The sequence below is a fragment of the Myxocyprinus asiaticus genome, chromosome 23, assembly GCF_019703515.2.
Source record: "Myxocyprinus asiaticus isolate MX2 ecotype Aquarium Trade chromosome 23, UBuf_Myxa_2, whole genome shotgun sequence".
Classification (NCBI taxonomy): domain Eukaryota; kingdom Metazoa; phylum Chordata; class Actinopteri; order Cypriniformes; family Catostomidae; genus Myxocyprinus; species Myxocyprinus asiaticus.
The window spans coordinates 33,919,820-33,940,913 of NC_059366.1; the positions used below are offsets into that span (position 1 = coordinate 33,919,820).

Consider the following 21,094-nt stretch of genomic DNA (forward strand, 5'->3'; position numbering starts at 1 on the left):
GTGTCCATGAAAACTGAAGCTGAACAGTGTAAAAGTGCATTCGTTCACCTAGGACAGTTTTGCATTTAAATAATTAAAGTTTAGGAAAACTAGCTAAAAAGTGAGCAAACAGTGAATGAATAATGCGCTAATATGCTCACTAGGGCTGTGTTTCAGCATTTATGGCCTGAGTGGCTATTTAATCAAAGCAAAATTCAGCAATAACATCCCCCATTACTGTGTTTATAATGTCACTTTAGAATGTAATTACAGAAAGCTTAGCAATTTTCTCCATATAATTCATTTTACAGTAAAGGTGTGATTAACTATTTATATATACATATTTATTGTAATAAACTTTCCTATATAGGCTTATCTATATCTATTCTATAAAATTGTCTTCAATATCTAACCCCCTATTTATACAGTTGAAGTCAGGAATTTACATACACCTTAGCCAAATACATTTAAACTCAGTTTTTCACAATTCCTGACATTTAATCGTCCAATACATTCCCTGTCTTAGGTCAGTTAGGATCATTATTTTAAGAATGTGAAATGTCAGAATAATAGTAGAAATAATTATTTATTTCAGTGCGTCAGAAGTTTACACTTTGTTAGTATTTGCTAGCATTGCCTTTAAATTGTTTAACTTGGGTCAAACGTTTTGGGTAGCCTTCCACAAACTACTCACAATAAGTTGCTGGAATTGTGTCCCATTCCTCCAGACAGAACTGGTGTAACTGAGTCAGGTTTGCGGGCCTCCTTGCTCGCAAACGCTTTTTCAGTTCTGCCCACAAATTTTCTATCGGATTGAGGTCAGGGCTTTGTGATGGCAACTCAAATACCTTTGTTGTCCTTAAGCCATTTTGCCACAACTTTGGAAGTATACTTGGGGTAATTGTCCATTTGGAAGACCCATTTGCGACCGAGCTTTACCTTCCTGGCTGATGTCTTGAGATGTTGCTTCAATGTATCCACATAATTTTCCTTCCTCATGATGCCATCTATTTTGTGAAGTGCACCAGTCCCTTTTGCAGCAAAGCACCCACATAACATGATCCTGCCACCCCCATGCTTCACGGTTGGGATGGTGTTCTTCGGCTTGCAAGCATCACCCTTTGTCCTCCAAAAGTAACTATGGTCATTATAGCTGAACAGTTAAATATTTGTGTCATCAGACCTGAGGACATTTCTCCAAAAAGTAAGATCTTTGTCCCCATGTGCACTTGCAAACTGTAGTCTGGCTTTTTTATGGCAGTTTTGGAGCAGTGGCTTCTTCCTTGCTGAGCAGCCTTTCAGGTTATGTCGATATAGGATCGTTTTACTGTGGATATAGATACTTGTCTAACTGTTTCCTTCAGCATCTTTACAAGGTAATTTGTTGTTCCCTATCTGTCACTCACTCGACGTTGGTGTCGATGTAGTGACACTAGGGGTCACTCTTGGGAGCCCGAGACACCTCTGGTCTTTGATAAAAGGCCAATGAAAATTGGCGAGTGGTATTTGCATGCCACTCCCCCGAACATACGGGTATAAAAGGAGCTGGTATGCAACCACTCATTCAGATTTTCTCTTCGGAGCCGAACGGTCATGCTCATTGAGCTGAATACTACTGTTCATTCACCTGCTGGATCTGACGGCGCATTTCAGCGGCTTCTCCCTCCTCTGCACTGGTGCACTGCAGAGAACGCCCCTGGGCGCTTCGGCAGAAAAACTAGAGAGTATATTTTCTGAAAGAGCATTTTTCCCCTCTAAAAGAGTATATATTTTTCTAAAAGAGCGCACACACGGAACGTCTTTTTAAAGACGCGTCTTTTTAAAGATGCTTTTCCGATTGTGTGTTATTCCTGGTTGTGCTCGTTATCTCTCGCCTTCTAACGGTCACGATCACTGTAGCTTTCGTGTCTGGGCACTGCTCACGCGGAGACAGCGTTCGTGGATGGTCACATTCTCATTGCGAGAATGTGTCCATGGCAACGTTGCGGTCGCGGCTCGCCTTCGTAAAGAAGCGAGCCACCCCAGAGGCTCCCGCCTCGGTCCTTTTACCCACGGGTTTGAGGCCAGCGCAGCTAGCACTGGGGGCGATTTGGGGACCCCAATGGGACCGCCTCCGCCGGGTATCCCCCCGCGGAACTCCCATTCCCCAGCACGCTCGTCTGCCCCGATCGGGCTGCCGGGTGAGTCCGCCGGCTCGTCTCACGGCGAGTTCGACCTCTTATTCGGAGCCCGCGAAAGTGATGAGCTCTCGAGCGCAGCATCGGAGAGCGGGCTCGTCCAGTCGGAAGCCTCGGCTGGGCTCCTCCCTTCGGGGTCGATCGCCCAGTCACAGGCTGACGCGGAGATGACGACATGCTTTCCCGGACAGCCGCGAGCGTCGGTTAGAGTGGATTTCACCGCTCTTCCCTGAACCCTCGCGGCTCTGTGATTGGTTCCTGGGCTCGCGGCGCCGCTCAAAGCCACGCCCCGCCCCGTTCCTTTCTTCCCGGAAGTGCATGAAGAGCTGACAAGATCGCGGGAGGCACCTTTTACTGCCCGGTCCCGATCTTTTCAGCTTCCCCGCTCTCACTACCCTCGATGGTGGGGCGGCCAAGGGTTATTCGGCAATCCCCCGGTGGATAAAGGCGCTCGCGGTGCACCTATGCCCGCAGAGCGCCGCCACCTGGCGTGGGTGCCCAAAGCCCCCGTCCAAGGCCTGTAGGTTTACGTCGTCTCTGACGGTCAAAGCCTACGGCGCTGCTGGACAAGCCGCCTCCGCCCTGCACGCCATGGCTCTCCTGCAAGTCCGCCAAGGCGCTAAAGGAACTGCACGAGGGTAGTTCCGCCCCGGGATTGATGCAGGAACTGCGCTCGGCGACCGACCTCGCTCTCCGAGCGACGGAGGTCACGGTGCGGTCTCCCGGGCGGACGATGGCCACACTAGTGGTCCAGGAGCGCCACCTTTGGCTCAACCTGGTCGAGATGGGGAGGCCGACAGGACACGATTCCTTGCTGCCCCCATTTTCCAGGCGGGCCTATTCGGCGACACTGTCGAGGACTTTGCCCAGCAGTTCTCGATGGTAGAGCAGTAGATGGATGCTAGCCGGCTTGTCCTGCCCCGGCGTGGCTCAAGATCCCCCCATCTACTCATTGCCGAGGGCGTCCCCCTGCGGTGACTGCACCGGCTCCGCCGCAGCCCGCCCCTCCGGCCCGGCCCCGGCGTGGAGCCCACCGCAGGAAGCCGACGCCACCCACGGAGGTCTTCGAAGAACCCACGGAGGTCTTCGAAGCGCCCCTGAGACGGGCGACCCAGGGACAACGAAACCCTCTGCTCTGGAGCTGGTAAGCAGATCTTCTTTTTGTTACCTTTTGCATTTAATTGCGCTGCATGCCCAAGTGGCTGCAGTACTCAAGAGCTCCGCAAGAGTGGTTTCCTTGTTCCATGGGTCACATATTCGGTGTGTACGGCTGGCATCACGACCACCGTCCACCACTACATTTGGCAGGTTGGCGCTCCAGCGGCGGTCTCCCGCCCTGAGCGCCCAGCTGTGGCATAAATCCGCCCCCGATGTGACAGTCTCCACGGGTCATGAGGACAGGCCTCTTCCTCCCCCGTCCCAGGCTGTTCCGGGGGTGGTCACAAGGAGCCAGGGCATTTATAGCGCTATTTTTTCCTTAAAAATCCTATATTCACTGTGCATTATCACATTGAGAATCAATTGGTTCATCCAAAAGCTTAAAATGTTTACTTTCAGAGGCTTTATATGGAGTTAGCATGAAATTAAGGTGCCTTTCGAACTGTTCTGAGACCAGTGCAGACAGACAGCACACTGGAGGTTAAGTCATTCACTGAATAGGGATAAAGGGAGCACCCTATTGCTTTCCTACGCAGCCAAGTGCATTTACTCCTAATATCCGACCAAATGTTCAGGCTGCAGGTGATGTTTGGACCACTCAACATGTTTGGCAGACATGGGACAATGGTAATCAATACATAGATTCAGAATTTATAATGTTTAATTTTATTTTAACTTGGTTGGCAGTGACTGGATAATGCTGGCCATTACTTTGAATCAGAATTATTTATGCTAATATCTGATTGGTAAAATGCTTTAGCACTGGCTATCACTTGTTTGTTTGACAGTGAAAAGAGAGAACATTTAGATTTTTTGCCAAAGTAGAAAAAAAGCATTGTATTATTGTATTATTGTATTATTATTAAAAAAATGTATTTGTATATTTTTTAATTTGTGCTTTTCCCAATACACATCGTTCCAAAGCAGCTTTACAGAAATTCAGCTATAATGTCTGTAACGTCTCAAAAACATGAATAACCAATACTCCTGGAAACATAATAATTTTATTAAAAAAATCTGACTTTCTATAGCTTGGTAATTTAACAACATTGTCCTGCTGTCCCCATATGTGGACCTCAGTTTGTAGGAAAACTATTTGCTGGTTCTGTCCCTTTTTTGAGTCTTAGCCCTTAGTCTTTACAGCTGTCTTGAAGATATGTCTTATTCTCATTCTGGGTTGAAAGGGCAAAGATTTGAAAAAAGTGAGTGAGATCATTCTTTATCTTTATAGACACCACAACCCCCTGGAGACATTCTTTTGCACAAAATAAAAATGTTACTAGTCTCAAGTCAAGTCTTAACATTTACTCCAAAGGGCAGGCCATAAACTATTAATAGACAGCTGTCTGTCTGCTCAAGGGCGAGAGAGGTTTTTATTGAATCCTCATGTGGTTTGCCGGTAAGGGGTAGAGGAGTTGGTCTGTTCTTTCGCCGTCCCGCTGGGAGTCCTGCTTTATCTCTCTCTCCATCCACCGACAGACGAGACAGGAGAGGCCATTACAAGGCTGTCTGGGAATATTGCAATATTAAGCAGGGCGATTATCTGACGTCTCCCTGGGAGGCGCATTTCCACCATGAAGGGAGAGAGAGATGTACCTTCAGTAGAGAGAAAGAAAGTGAGGTTGATAATGACCCTTAGAGTTGACAGAAAGGAAGTATCATCTTTCAGAGTTTTAAAGGAGGCATTTCTGGAATTATTTTTTTCGACTTAAGATCTACAGCTGATCGCCCCAATGTTGAAGCAGTTCTGAAATTTATAATGTGTCTAATAGTTTTTTGAAACCACAGGGTTGTCCATGTTAGACCACATTCGAGCAATGTATTTACAGATATGGATTTTGTTTTTTTTTACATTGACCTCAAAAAGTATTTGGAGACTTTAACCACATTTTAATATGTATGAATTTCATCGCAATTAATACAAATATTTCAAACCAAGTGGCATTTGCATGCAAATGAAAATAGAACTAACTCCACTTTTTCTCAACCATTTTTGTATTCACTTGAAATGTGGCTTAGGTGTCCAAACATTTTTTGGAGTTACTGTATACTATGCAGATGAAAAGGAACTGGTTGTTATTGGAACATTTGCTGTATCTCTGATCTTAGTATTACAGTGTATTCCCTTCGGCTTGAAATAAATGTTTCTTTGTGTTGTTTGATACTCTTGTTCACACAAGGTCTTTGTTTTGAGAACATGGGAAGAGTCAAAAGAGGTTTTCATATTGAGATATCCCTTGTATTTGTGTGTGATCGTGGAGATCTTTAGCAGGATGGCCAGTCTGGGTGGTCCGGAATGGAGAAAGATGGAGCTGAATTAGAGGTCCAGCCTCAGCAGTGATAAGGGAGTGCAAGGTTTTATGTTTACATTTTAATCTTGATGTTCTGACATTACTTTTGGTCAGCTGTGGTTAAAGAAAACTGGAAGTATGAGCTTGAGTGTACTCTGCTTGACCTTCCATTTCCAGTGTGACCTTTTTCATGACTCATTATTTGATCCGACTACCATGAATTAAGATGTTTTTACACAATATTGGATGATGATTGCAAAATATCTGTTTGGTTTCCAATATGATTACTACATGTTGAATTAGACATAGGGTACAATGGGGCTAAAAGCTTCACAGGGTAAAAGGCTCCATTGATTTTATTATTTCCCAAAACACTAAATAGCAACTAAAACTACTACAGCACTTTCCTAAACACCTGTTTGTCACTATACACTGGAAAATGTCCCTGTTCCATGAGATCTTTTCATGTGGTGTCTAAAGATTGATTTTGAGGCAATTTGATCAAATGTTTATTATTTTTTCAATGCTGCAAATGTATGTAGCTGATGAAAATCCCTGAAATGTACACATTTCTTTTGAGAATTTAAAAAAAAAAATATTTTCAGTTTTGTTTAAGGTCATTAAATCAGCTGTCCAATAAGTGAAAGGATAGTATTTTCGATTAAAAAGCCCCCCTTGTTCCATGGGCTAAAGGCCCCTTTAAAACACATTTTATTTGTTTTGTTTTTTGTGGATTTTCTCCCCTTTTCCCCCCAATTTGGTATGCCCAATTCCCAATGCGCTCTAAGTCCTCGTGGTGGCGTAGTGACTTGCCTCAATCTGGGTGGTAGAGGATGAATCTCAGTTGCCTCCACGTTTGAGACCATCAATCCACGCATCTTATCACATGGCTTGTTTAGCGCGTTACCGCGGAGACCTAGCGTGTGTGGAGGCTTCACGCTATTCTCCGCAGCGTCCATGCACAACTCACCATGCACCCCACCGAGAGCAAGAACCACATTATTGCTACCAGGAGGAGGTTAACCCAGTGTGACTCTACCCACCCTAGCAACCAGGCCAATTGGATGCTTATGAGGCCTGACTGGAGTCACTCAGCACACCCTGGATTCGAACTTGCGATTCCAGGTGTGGTAGTCAGCGTCTTTACCTGCTGAGCTACCCAGGCCCACACACATTGTTTTTCTTAAGTGGGGGGAATAGATTTGTTATAAAAAGTGTTCAAAGTTTGCTCAATTTAATTCATCGAATCATAGAGATTAGTTTGTTTATAGAATACTTGAAATGTAATAAAATGACAAATGTGGTTGAAATTAACAGGAAATGGTCGACTTTTTCTGAAGTAGTTCTTTTGAGTAAGCATCTTGCTGCCTCAAAATGATTTGCATTAGTTGACAATTTTTTTACCCCAAGTGTGGGGAAAAAGGCTCCCTCACCACCTTTTTAAAAAAAAACTGAATTTTAATTGAAACAACTTTCCATTATTATTTCTTTTCACACAAATTATGTTGCGCCATCAATTTTTTATAAAAAATAAGTCAATTTGTGACTAGGAAAAAAAATTCCTTAAGGGGTGCCTTTAGCCCCGTTGTACCCTACAAAAAATTATATCATGTGACAAAACTACAGCATACTACTCTAACATTTTATCATTGCATAATGCACATACTATTTAAAGTGTATTATATAATAGTTTATAATATTGATTGTCCACTGCAGTATGCAGTATTGTGCTAGTATTCAGTGTTTATAGTTTTTCAATGTTAGCATGTTCTATGTGTCTGTGTTTTAGTTCAGTTTAGTCTCACAATGCAAAAATCTTTTTCTTATTAAGTATATTTATCTTGTTTTACAGTAAAAATATCTAGACATTCTTAAAACAAGATTTAATTTGCTTGAGAAGCAAAATGACAAGATATTTTGTCTAACAAAATGCAGTGGGGTTTATGCTTAAAACAAGAAAAAACTATTGCAAATGGGATAAGAAAATAAACTTGTTTAGAATTATGTTTTTTCAAAAATTGGCTTCTTTTTTTTTGTTATAAGCATACATTTGACGCTAAATTTTGACTTAATATCATGTCATTTTGCTTCTCAAGTAATGTTTTCTTGTTTTAAGGAAGTATAGATATTTTTCTCTACATTTTATATTTTAAAATACTCAGTAAGAATATATATATATATATACCTGGTCTTTAGATTTGAGTACTCTAGAATGCCAAAATGGCATAAATGAGTCCCATGAGCTCCAGTATTATGTTATTACAGATTTGATCACTGATAGTCTCATATTCATTGTGACGAGGAGGAGGGTGTGGCCGGGCTGTGATGATGCACGACCGGCGCTGAATCAGCTAATCAACGGGAGAGCGAGACGCACGCGGTCATGTGTGTCTGTATTCGTCTTATGTTTTATGTTGTTTTTTCCATAAGGACGGGTAAGGAGGAGGCGGGAACTGCCTGAACAGTCAACATCAACTTTTAATGTCAAACTTAACTTAAAACAACATAAAATATAAAACAAACACAGACACACGTGCAGCGCAGCCGCGTGCGTCTCTCTCGAACTGGCGCATCAGGCTCCCCTTTATCTCGCTCTCCCGCTGATCAGCTGATTCAGCGCTGGCCATGCATCGTCACGACCCAGCCTCGCCCTCCTCCTCGTCACATTCATTTATTGTATTCCCCTTTGCCATGTGTTTACCCAGTGATGCATTGATCCAGGTTTCCATCATGCTAAATACCTCTGTTGCACTCTTTCTGCAGATTGACCGCGTCATATTCTGCGTCTTTCTGGAGACGGATTATGAGATTTACAACAGGAAGATGTCAGATTTCTTCTCCCCAGGTACATGTTTTTCTTATTTAAATCAAACTTCATTTTATTTGTTGGATGTAACACCCACTCGACTCAAAGCTTGTTACTCGGGTATCTAGCAGGATTCACACTGTCAGGCTTCTGACTGGCATGAAGCCAGAAAGAATTTGTATCATATTTTGTTGTAGAACAAAGTACAGTACAGCAGGCAGTGACTAGATTCCACATAACTAACATTAATGGGAATGTACTACACAAAGAAGATTGAAACTTTAAAGACCTTCTCCAAACTAAAAGTACTTTCAACCCCACATTTATCATATGTACAGATCACATGGACATAGTCTGGTAACTGTCATCAGACTCTTAATTGACTTAAAGTGAAAGTATGTAATTTCTGTACCACTGTTGGCACCAAATTGAGTTGCAAAAATAGACACTTTTCAAACAGGTTTAACCCCACATTCCCTCAATCTTCCATTGTTTGGACAAACGGGTCGTCCAGGTCCAGACTGACACCATTGGTTGCGCCAGTGTTGCTAGGTGGGGCTGGTCAGGATGCATTGATGAAAGTGTGTTTTCACTCTTCAGGGAAATCAACCTATGAATGGCTTAGTTTTAGCTGTCTCACCACATTAGGCTAGGACAGGTGAAAAGTATTTTAACTTAGAAAAAAACTCCTTTAAAGCATAGCCTACATGAAGTACACAGGCCCACAATATATGCATTTTGAGGGAGGAAGAGAAAAAGGAAAAGCTTTGTGTAATGGAACTTGTGTTTGCTGTCTGTATCTCACACCTCATTTGCGTCTCAATTTGTAACCAGGCGCCTTTGAGTGGTTTTTGGTGTTCCCAAAAACTCATTTTGTAAATAAGCTCTGAGGCCAATAGAACATATTTGCTGCCGTCCCGGGAAATACTCACCCACATGAGTTTAAAAGATGTGGAACTTCTTTAAGGTCTGGAGTTTCGGCTGCTTATATTTCACAGCACCAATTGCTTCTCTCTGAAGCGAAACCGTTGTTGCCCGGAGGTCCACATGTAGAGCAGGACTCAGGTTTTGCTTCTGTCATCACCCTGATCTTTCCTTAGTCTCTACTGCAAACCCCAGATGTTAGAGACATGCAGGACGGTACCCCCTCTGTGCTGTTCCATCTAACACTTCTGCTCATCTGTTTCTTGTTGGATTATGTGGTCTCCAGTGCCGGCGTGGTTTATGTTCAGATGAACTGTCATGTGATGAGTCTCTTAAAGCTGGTTCTCTGGTTTTCTCTCTTTTGCTTTACACTTTGGCCTTCTGTCAATGTCAATATCTCCTTTTCACTGTCACCTAATCTCTCATTCTGTACCATAACTGAGGGAGCTGCCTTGCTGCCTACTTGCCAACATAGGCAGCTGCCATCTAAGTATCATGGAGCCTCATTTAGAAAGGCTCGGGTTCCATGAAGAAACTTTAACATCCATGGAAACTTCTCATTGCTCAAAATGTTCCTATTTTGTGGAAAAGGTTCTTTAGATTATAAAATGGTTCTTCAAAACTGGTTCTAATATGGCATTGCTGCAAAAACAACTTGATCTCACAGGAATTCATCATGTTGTTTCCGAGAGTTCCAGTACCCTAGGATCAGCCACATTATTCTGGCTCACTGACAAGCAGCATCTCCTAACAGACATTTTTGCATCGGCTCCAGTGTGTTTACCTTCCCCTGTGGTGCAACCTGAAGCACGTTGCATCAGCAGCATGGGAGACCAGGAATTACATGCACATGCAGATGCGGATACAACACGTGTGAGGTCACATTTTTCCCTGTAACACAAAATTTTTACTCCACTGATGGTTAGGTTTAGGTTTGGGGTTTGGGTTGGAGGTACAGATTATAAAATACGCATTCCTCATCACTGTATTATGGTTGTGTAGACACGACCCTGTATTACAACCTGTACATCTGAAAATAACTCGCTTCACATTTCACTTTTGGAGCCCCTTCCTGGACATTTTACGCAGAAAATGGAGCTCACGTGTGCCCTTACACCCAACAACAGTTACTGCTTGGTCACTGGGGGCAGTGTTTTGCATTTTAGTGAGCACAGACAGATTTTAGCAAATGAAAATCAACCTACTGCTTCCGATTTCACTGTGACATCATTCTGGTGAAAAAAACCCTTTTTGGAACCTCTATTTTTAAGAGTGCAGACAATTGATTTTAACAGAGTTTTCAATTCCATTGAAGGGCACTTCGAGAAGTGGACACCACTCGAAGGGTCATTCCAAACAAAAGTAAGAAAGTAAATATTTTCACAAAGGGCCCCGTCACAAGATTTTATTGATGGCTACATACAAACTGTAATGTCATGCTCCCTTCAGAGTGCCCACATCAAGAGCTTTGCCCTGCGTAGTGAGTAGGGCATAGGGATGATCACTTTCGATTGGAATTCGCCCTAGCATGTTACTAAGCTTACAGGTCAATACCCTTATAAGCATATTAGATGCAAAGCATTCACAAATATTGGGTTCAATAAACAGTTTTTACTCAAAATTAACTACTTTACAAATACTTTTCAGTATTGAATAAAAACTACGTTTATTTACATTCAGCATTTTCTCGCCTCGTCCACTATCTTGGATTTATTTTTCACTGAGCTTGTCACTGTTCACCATGGGGTTGCCTTCTCCGCTAAGTATACATGTGGCTTTAGGCCACATCCATACTATGTTTTTGGTTGAAAACTCAATTTTCAAGTTTTTTTGTTTTTCTTAATATGTATGGAAATGATACATTTTTGGTGGTGAAAAACACTTTTCCAGTTTGGATAAAAGACGTACAGTAGATGTCTCACAATCAATGTGTTTTCACCCTAAAACATATTAGTGTGAACAATTAGTGGTAATTTAGCTGATATCTTAGGCCACATCCAAGCTAATACATTTTCTATTGAAAACTCTGTTTTCAGTTTCCTAAGTAAAATTCATTCCAGTGTGGATGAGAGGTGTAAACATAGCATTTTCAAACTTAAGCTAAAGTTATTAGTGTGGACATTGCATTAGGAGGCAGCATAGTTAAGTTACCTATGTGTGCCAATGATACCTTAAAATGCTCACTCTGTAGGCAGCTCTCTAGGTTTTGGAACAGATTTTTTATCTTTTCCCCCCTCTTTCTCTCTCTCTCTTCTTACAAGACATAGCACTCACTAGTACCAGGGGAACATGCCTATTGTGCACCCATGTAGCATTTTCCCCTCTTTAAAGGCCAAGTCTCTTTCAGGAAGGCCCTTTACTACTGTACCTCCTTCTCCTTGAGCACTAAACAAACATATGTGAGTGCAGGCCTCACCCAAGCCCTGGTGGACCTTCCCAAGTGTCCTGCTGTCTTGCACTGTTTAAAGCGCACTGTTCCTCAGTGACAAGACCCACTGGAGGATTCCAAATGAGCTTCTGCCTGTAGGATAATCATTTGTATGGAAACACACACAAAAACTAGCAGAGAAACCGTGAATGTACAGTACCCAGGAGAATAATATAATCCACCATTATCTCTCTCTCCCACACACATACACACCAGGACTCGCCAACCAGGCAGAATACTAAGTGTCAAGCCATTCACTTTTTCCCCACATGCAGAGTGTTTTGTTTCTGTCATGTTCCTGTCACACACATACATACACACACATTGCACCCTCCTCCAGGTCTTACTGAATGCTAGAATTCACCAGAGAATTTGTAATTATATCAGTCAGTCCCTGGTCCCCAGGCTCGTCTCTTTGTATTAGTGTTTAGAAATGAGATGGCAGAGACGCTGCTTGCTTAGTTTACAACCAGTCAGAATGAGCCACTCACCTCACCACAGCTTTCTCAGAATTAGAAGACAACATTCACTCTCTCTACATCATTAGTGGAAGAATTCAACATCACATTTTACCTTTTGCGACTCCGCATCCACATTCGTGGACGTTGTCTTTTTTGGCTTCGCTATATGTAACGCATAATTTAAATTAAATTAAACCAACTGAATACTGTTCACAACACTCCAGACTGTCACGTGACACAACAGCATGGCCTCGATTTCCGTGAAGTGCTTTTACGGGTGCAGAGTTAACAAAAGTGTCTCTGGTAAGAAACCTCTATGTTTTTTCATTGAAATCTGTTTGGGTGTAAAGAGAAGTGTCTCTAGTTTTGTTTGATATGCCACTTTAAAAATGTAATTAATTTTTCGCTCGTCAGCGCGCGGATAAACACAATGTCAACATACGTGGATTTTGGGACATTATTCCCTCAAAAGATGAAGTTTTGAATAACTTTTGTAATGACTCTGTGGGTCATTTCGTTTAATTTTAATATTAATTTTGTCACTTTATTTTGTTATCACTGTACAGTACAATTCTATTTATTAACATTAGCAAATGCATTCCTATATTTACTGTGCATTTTCACATTAAGAATCAATGGGTTCATCCAAAAGCTAAAAATGTTTTGCTTTCAGAGGCTTTCTATGGAGTGAATGAATATAACGTGCATTTCGAACTGTTCTGAGACATCTGCAGACTGACAGCACACTGGAGGTTAAGTCATTCACTAAATAGGGAGCAAGGGAGCAAGGGGACATCCTATAACTTTCTATGCAGCTAAGTGCATTCACTCCTAAAATCCGACCAAATGTTCAGTTTCAGGCTGCAGATGATGTTTGGACCACTCAACATGTAAGGCAGACATGGGACAATGATACATAAATCAGTACATACTGTGAATTCAGAATTTATAATGCTTAATTTTATTTCGACTTGTTTGGCAGTGATTGGATGATGCTGGCCATTACTTTGAATAAAACGTATTTATTCAGCTTTACAGAAAATCAGCTGTAATGTCTGTAATGTCTCAAAAACATGAATAACCAACACTCCTGGAAACATAATAAACAATTTGACTTTCTATAGCTTTCCAAATTGTATAAAATTTCACACCTTAGTCCCGCTGTCCACATATGTGGACATCAATTTTTAGGAAAACTATTTGCTTTTTATTATTTTAATACATTGTATTATTATTATTATTATTATTATTATTATTATTATTATTATTGTTTTGCTTGTTTATTAGGTGCTGCTAGTTACAGAAAGGTAATCTAAAAATGCACACAGCAGTCACGCTCGAGTCTCAGGAGGTTAATCTTTTGTTCTAGTGATGGGTCATTCGTGAACGATTTGTTCATTTTGAACAAATCTTTTATGTGACTTTAATCTTTATGTTAATTTTGTGTCGGCCACGCACGTGCATATGCACTGCTTAGCGTATACGGCTGTCACGTGTGACAAAAGGACAAGAAGATTCCAGAGGTGAACTAATCATTTCTGTTTCTCATAATTTGTCCTTGGCTGCATTATCAATTTTTCCTTATTGGGACTATAATCAAAGTCTGCGTAAGTAGACGTGTTGGGGGGGATTTGGCTGTTGAAAATGTAACATTTTAATTTAATTCTGCTCAAATGAACGAAATGACTTGAATAAAGATTCATTCATTTTGTTGAACAAGACTCAAAGATCCAAGACAATAAAATGATCCAATCTTCCCATCACTATTTTGTTAGCCCTAAACGCTTTATTGTGCATTTAAAGTGATTTTCTACACGTTTGTTACATTTTAGTCCACTCATGTTCATCTTCATATTGTTCCAAACCTGTATGACTTTCTTTATTCTGTGGAACACAAAAGAAGAGACTAGACAGAACTTCAATGACCTGCTGCCTCAGTCATCATTCACTTTCATTGTATGATAAAAAAATTGTGTTCCATGTAAGAAAGAAAAATCATATGGCTTTAAACAAGGTGAGAAAATGTTGACCCCCATTTCCTATTATATGAACCTTTTAAAAAGATCACAATAACAATATCATTATGTAAAGAGTAATTCTGGGCCATAAACAAGCCATCATCCAAAAGCAGAAAATGTAAAGAGTTTGAGAGGTCAGGCTAATAATTCCAAAGTCAGATAAATGGTTTTATTATTAAAATGTAAAATGCAGGTCAGAGAGTCAGACACAAGTACTGATAAATAAACTGAGAGAGTGGTCTGATGAGGTCAGAGGTCACCAATGCAGAGACAGGGTCACCTGCAGTAATTGTGACCATTTGCAATAGGTGTGCTTCATCAGGATCATGAGGAGGCCTTGTTTTTTTATTTGTTTCTTTCACGATCAAACTGTTTTTAATACTCCTTAATTCTTCTCTCTTAGAAAATGTTTTTTTTTTTTCATTTTTCTTTTTTCTTTTTTTTTTTATCTTGTTCTGTCTCACTCTACTGTAATGTAATCAAAGTATGTGTTCCTCTTTCTCTGGGACTTATACAATAATTAAATTGTCTTTAATATGTGTATCATTATAAGAGAGGTGCAGAGTTAATTTCTTATTGTTAAACAATCAACAGCATTTTTGTATTTTCTTGGCTACATCATTAGCATGTTTCTCTGACTTTGTATTAGATATTGATTGACGCAGGAGGAGAGTGAATGGAGAGAACATTCCAGTAGATTAAAATTATCATGAGGATGGTATGTCGGGGCGAAGCTTTTTGGAGTGAGATTTTAAGTGCTTTTTAGATGGAGAGAGACAATAGGACTGAATTAGATCTGCTGGTGTCCCTGATAGTGTCGGTTGTAAAATATGCGAAAATAACAAGGGCCTGACAGCTCAATCCCAACACATCATCATCATCATCATCATCATCACCATGGGAACCAGCATGCCGAGAGCCGTATAAGAGATGTGCTCATTTAAACTGAGCTTTAAATCTGCTCTCACATCTCAGTGTGGCTACTCTCTTCCACTTCTCTCTGGCACGCAGTATTTATTCTCCCTCTCTCTCTCTCTCTCTCTCTCTCTCTCTCTCTCTCTCCCCCACTCACTTATGTATTCAAGCCCTTGCCTGTTTGTATCTATACAACTGGAACAAAAAATTGTCTTTGTCCTGGTTGCTACACACAAGATTATTGGTTATTATTGTACTGTCACTTGGCAAAATATTTTGGCCATATATCCTTTAAAGAATCTGTGTGTGTGTGTGTGTGTGTGCATTCATATTTAGCTATTGTTTGGAGACATATTTGTCCCCAAAAGTGAGCTTAATTTTGACGTGACATTTTGGGATGTCTTCATTTAAAATTCAATTAATTTCTTTTTTTATTTTTTTATTTCTATATGTGCAAAAAAGTTTTCTTTTAGGGTTAAGCTATGGGTTTGAGTTAGTCTAGGAATTAAAATGAGATTTATATAAAAACATCTATGGTATGCCCCCTTGAGATGTGTGCTTCGGTATCGGACTTTATGGTAAACTTTTTAATCTCCTTATTCAGGAAAGTGCCATTTAATAGAACATTAACAATAGAACACTATTGTTTCCTGTTTGTGCTAAATTTCTTTAGAGCACTAAAACCCCTACGTGTAAACTTGTGTCATTTACGCTAGAAACGGCTTCTGTGCATCTTTGTGGCCACTTCCTCTTAAGCACTCTCAGCCCTACAGCCCAAAGACGTTGATTCACCCACTCCTCCCACTGCAGACACACTCTGAGACAAACTTTTGCTTAAAAGAGAAATCTCATTGAAGTCCTGACAGTTTCTCAGACAGCGCAGCCGGCGTGTCAACACCGCTTAGCCACGATCCCATCCCTAGCATCCCACTGTTATCTACCCTCAAGAGCCACAACGCCTTGGGCCCATTATGTGGGAGTTAGTATGTTCAAGCTTGTGAGAGGATTGCAGAGCATATCTAGCACTTGGACATCTAACCGCGCACATCACTAGCCTAGTTTCCATCCACTTTTCGTGCTATTTTGTTATCAACAAAGTGAAAATGCGTAAAAAATGTTTGCGAAATTTGCCGTCTTCTGCCTGTTTCCATTCAAATGGCCTTTTATCGATAAAAATGGTGTGTGATGACGTCATGCCTAAAAAAACACTTTGTTGCATAAGTTTTGGTTTATCGCAAAAGAAATCTGCCCTTAATCCGTTTCCATACAGAAATGTGTGTTTATCGCTAATTCGCCTCCCAGATGTCCCTAATTTTTTTCCTCAAGTTTTGGTAGAATGGGGAGAGTATTGAGACTATTCATTGAAATTAGTCAGCTTACTTTCATTTTCATTTCACCAAAAAAAGCAATCAGAAGAGGAGGAATTGTAATCAAAAGGGAGCTGTTGTCCTTCGGATAGGACTGTAATATTGGTCCTGATGTTGCGCCTATCGCAGGTTGCCACTGGTTCCGACCCGAAAGCCAGCTGTCATGGCCCTGTTCAAGCTGGCAACCTGCACCAAGTAGTGGGGGAAACTTTTAGTCTTAGTATAAGGACCATCCATTGACCATTCATATGCTGTGTGCACAGCTATTAAAGAAAAATGTATGCTGTGTAATATCAGTGTTTACATATGATACATTCCTGATATTCAGTAGGCTATTTTGAACAATCATCTAATCTAAAGCATTGCCATCACAACTGTATTATGTCCTGCATATTTGTGCAGCAACTTTTAACTACCAACTGAACTTGATTGTCATCAAAAATTAATTTTAGTGTCATAATGTAGTTTACATCTTCTGAAGAAGCTCAGCAAATTCGATCCGAGGTAAAGAGGGTTAGATTTGAAATATTTAAATATTTTAAAATGTTCAAAAGCTAGTATTCTGAAAGTGAACTCAGCATTGGGCAAATAGTCCCGATAGTTTATAGTCTTAAAAAAAAGTGCAGAACATTCTGAGAATGTCATTCAGCTGACTTTTTTTTTTTTTTTTTTTTTTTTGCTACAGAACAGGGTAAAGCTCATTTAAGTTTGTGTAAAGAAAAGGCATATATAGGTCTAAAAACATGTATTTATTTTTTTCATTTGGTAGTTTATTTTTTTAATTTAATGCTTTTTTCATTTGGTAATTTAATTTAATACAGGGAATTTTGCCAGCCTTTTCCCAAAAGTAAACTAAACAATAATTTTATAGAATTGGGCTATATAGTGTTCCAAAAAAGCACACTGATGCTTTTCTCCTAGTATTGTGTATTTATTTTTAATTTAAAACATCTTTGTGCACAGTAATTATGTTTTTTGTATTGTGGGCTAATTCCATGACTGCCGTCTATTATTTTGAATGGTGTGGAAAAGCAACTTTAATAAATAAACGGATAGCTACCGCGATTAAATTAATCACAAAAAGTGGCCATTCATTTGTTCTCCGCGCACTTGTTAATGCGCATGATACGAGATATTTATGTTGGCACTCCTGGAAGTGTCATGTTTGCAGCATCGGATCTATATGCCGTTACGGTCAATCCATAATCACGTACAATAAATTGGCTTTCAAGGCTGTATACCTTGTCATCATGATTAACACAGGCTAATTATTGGGGTAAACTGTGACATGTGACTACATTTTCTAAACCAGTTTTTCGCGACATTTGAAGTATCGACATAGAGTATATGCACAAGAGTTAAACGGAAAAATATTATGCCGACTCTTGTGAAATTTTAGCGATAATTTACGTTTCCATCAGCTTTTTTAGCAAAAAATCCTTGGATTGAAACGTAGTTACTAGGTGTCCTGTGAATCAGCCATTTATATGTAAGTGAAGGATACATTTGTCAGAGAATTAATCAGATTTGTGAAAGAGCTTTGAGTCGGCGTGGCATCATTGTGTTTCATTATATAAATAAAATGGGATATGATTGTGTTTCAATAAAGCAAGTTACAGCTAGAAAAATTTTAATATTCTCTTTCTCCATTTCATAATGTCTCAGTGTCCTTTATTGACATTAGAAGTAATCAGATAAACAATTATTATTATTTATGGAATGATGCAAATGAGTAACAGAGGGGACAAGTATAACGATAGTAATGAATCACATAATGTCAATTATAGGACAGTGGGATTTTAATTCCAACGTGGAAAAGAAAAGTTCATCGAGGCATTTTTTTTTATTTTGGCTTGATAAAGCCTTGTGTAGATGGATGGATGGATGGATGGATATTTGCTATGGGACAACAATAAGTCCAATCAGTTAGAAAAATAAAGCATAGCAAGTCAGAACAGGCCTCAGAAAGGCATGGTTTCAGAGGTTTAGAATGAAGTTTTTTGTCAGATTTCTCACTTGCTCTTGGTCCACCAGCCATATCCATATTTACATGGGGTTTCTATGTAGTTTTCACGAACGACAGATCCCCCCGCTATCTTTAATGGAGGCTTTCCTCTCCCAGTGTTACTGTGTTGGAAAGCCTATCATTTGTAAAGCCGGGTGTTTGTGGTGAGACGATGCTCGTCTGCTCTAAGTCGAAGGGGGCTCCAAGACCCCCGAAAGAGTTGAAAATGAAGGCTGTGCACGCAACATTGTCAGTCTCCAGGGAACAAATGTTGAGTGTGTTACGGTGCATTAATATCATCAAACACACCATAGGAATTTTTTGAAGTGTCACCATGTGTAGGGCTTTACACAGCCAGGAATACAGCCATTACACTTCGGGTGAGGAGCTAGCAGCGATTTAGCTCTGTGTTATTTTCATGAGATGAAATCATTAACGCACGCAGCTTCTTTCACATGACATTCAAAAAGATTTCAGAACAGCTGCTGGAATCTGCACAAAATCTGAACATATTTGCAGAGTTTTGCGCCACCAATGAAATACATTTTCTGTCATGCTCTATTTTTATGTGTCAGAAAAATATAGTAACGTTTGGTATTTTTAATGTGACATTCTGTGGCAAGAGCTCTTTTAAGCTTACCAAGCATTGTGTTGCGGGTTCTTGACTTTTCCTTTTATTCTTGCAATGTGAAAAAACTAAGACCACAGACCCTGCATTTCTGCTAGACTGATTACATTGTGTATTCGGCAACATTAGGTCATAATTTCTGCTTCTGAAATCGGTCTGTGCTTACCGAAATTGGAATCACTGTCCAAGAGTGGCTGAAGCTGGAAGTGTTGTTGAACTTATGGGCATATGTGAGCTCCAGTTTCCATGTGACATGTGCACAGAGTTGCGCGAGTTGTATTTTTAGTTGTAAATGATGTAATACTGTCAACAGAAATGCATATTCTATTAACCACATGCCCTAACCTATACACCAACCCTAAACCTAACCATCAGTGAAATAACAGTGTAATTTTAGAGCGAGAATGCAACCTCCGAATTGCTCACACTTGTCAGTAATTTGACTGGGGTTGATTTCAGGGTACACGAACTTTCGGAAGCAGCATGTTGATTTCCTATGTGATCATGTTGTTTTTGTGATCTGGTCACCCAGTTTAATGAACAATATACTGTACCGTGACATTTTCCACTGTATTCCACTTGGTTTCACTTCAAAACGTTAACGTCTCCCCTTTTCTTTACTTCAAATCTCTATAAGTGTCCTTTACTGTGGGATATTTTCTGTTTTCTAGAATGTTTCAAGTAGGATAACACACAGACCAGACACTTATTTTTATATGTCCAAATGACAGAAATCAAATGTTTTTTTTGGGGGGGGCGTTCTGTCAATGACGGAAGATTTTGGGTAACGCAACCTCTGCTTAAGAGAAGCCATTTTTGTTGCCCTATGTTGTACGAGCATTTAAATTGTCATTAATCTGGCTGTTTGTAGTGCAATCAGATTTTCATTTTGTGTTGTCTATGTAGCAGTACATCCTCTCAATCAGGTATTATTTTGCTTTATTTTTTTCTTCAACCTGGATTTTTAATCTAATTGGGGTGGGCTGGGGTGTACAAGATGGTTTTCATCATACCCCAGTGCTCTAATTGATTGATTAAAGTAATTGATTGGTTTGGGTGGCCCTGGAACTGATTAAAATGCTTTCAGACACAAGCAGATTGAAAGACAGCATGTTCCAGCACACTCTTCGGCCCGTGGGGGCCCATGTCTGGCTCTCCTTGAGGAGCAGAGGGAAAGGATGTATGTTGGTGTCTGTGTGTATGCAGTCCATCTGGTCAGTGGAATTAAAATGGTCTCTGGTTAGCTGGCTTACATGTGTCTTGTTCCTCTCCAAGTTGTTTAGACATCTATTTTATTAGCTATCATAATCCCTGTAGCATTTGTTTGATTTGAAAAAATAAATAAATAAAAAAATATCTAGGGCCCGTGTGCAATTGTAGATTTTTTTTTTTTTTTTTACATTTTCCTTCATAACTTACAGACAACCATTAAAGAAACATACAAATCTGCTTACAGTAATATTAAATATAATACAAGAAGTCCGAATGTTATGGGGTAATAATTATAACAGTGGTTGGAGGCAAACAAAAAATATTAACCCACTGTATTTCAAATGAGACATCTCAAAGTAATAATATAATTACTTTAATACTTATGATAATACTTAGATTACTGAATATCATTATGATACTAATTAATTTAGCTTACAGGAATAATATGTGTTTAAAGAAAGAGTTCAAGTGGTACCTACATTGTAATTATTTAAAATGCATTAAATTGTTTTTAGTAAATATATTCATCAGCTGATAAGACAAGAGCAGTCTTCAACCAGATACTTTAATAAAATAGCATTTCTTATATACACCGATCAGCCACAACATTAAAACCACCTGCCTAATATTGTGTAGGTCCCCCTCGTACTGCCAAAACAGCGCCAACCCGCATCTCAGAATAGCATTCTGAGATGCTATTCTTCTCACCACAATTGTACAGAGCA

The 21,094-nt window shown here is 40.1% G+C and overlaps 1 protein-coding gene across 2 annotated transcripts in view; it reads left to right on the forward strand.

Moving 5' to 3' along the window:
• Window positions 1–21,094, forward strand: part of macrod2 (mono-ADP ribosylhydrolase 2) — a 790,103-nt gene that overhangs the window by 705,585 nt on the left and 63,424 nt on the right. For both annotated transcript variants that reach the window (XM_051651963.1, XM_051651964.1), the window contains exon 9: window positions 8,369–8,450. In XM_051651963.1, coding sequence (XP_051507923.1) covers window positions 8,369–8,450 — 82 coding nt within the window. The remainder of the gene's footprint in view (window positions 1–8,368; window positions 8,451–21,094) is intronic.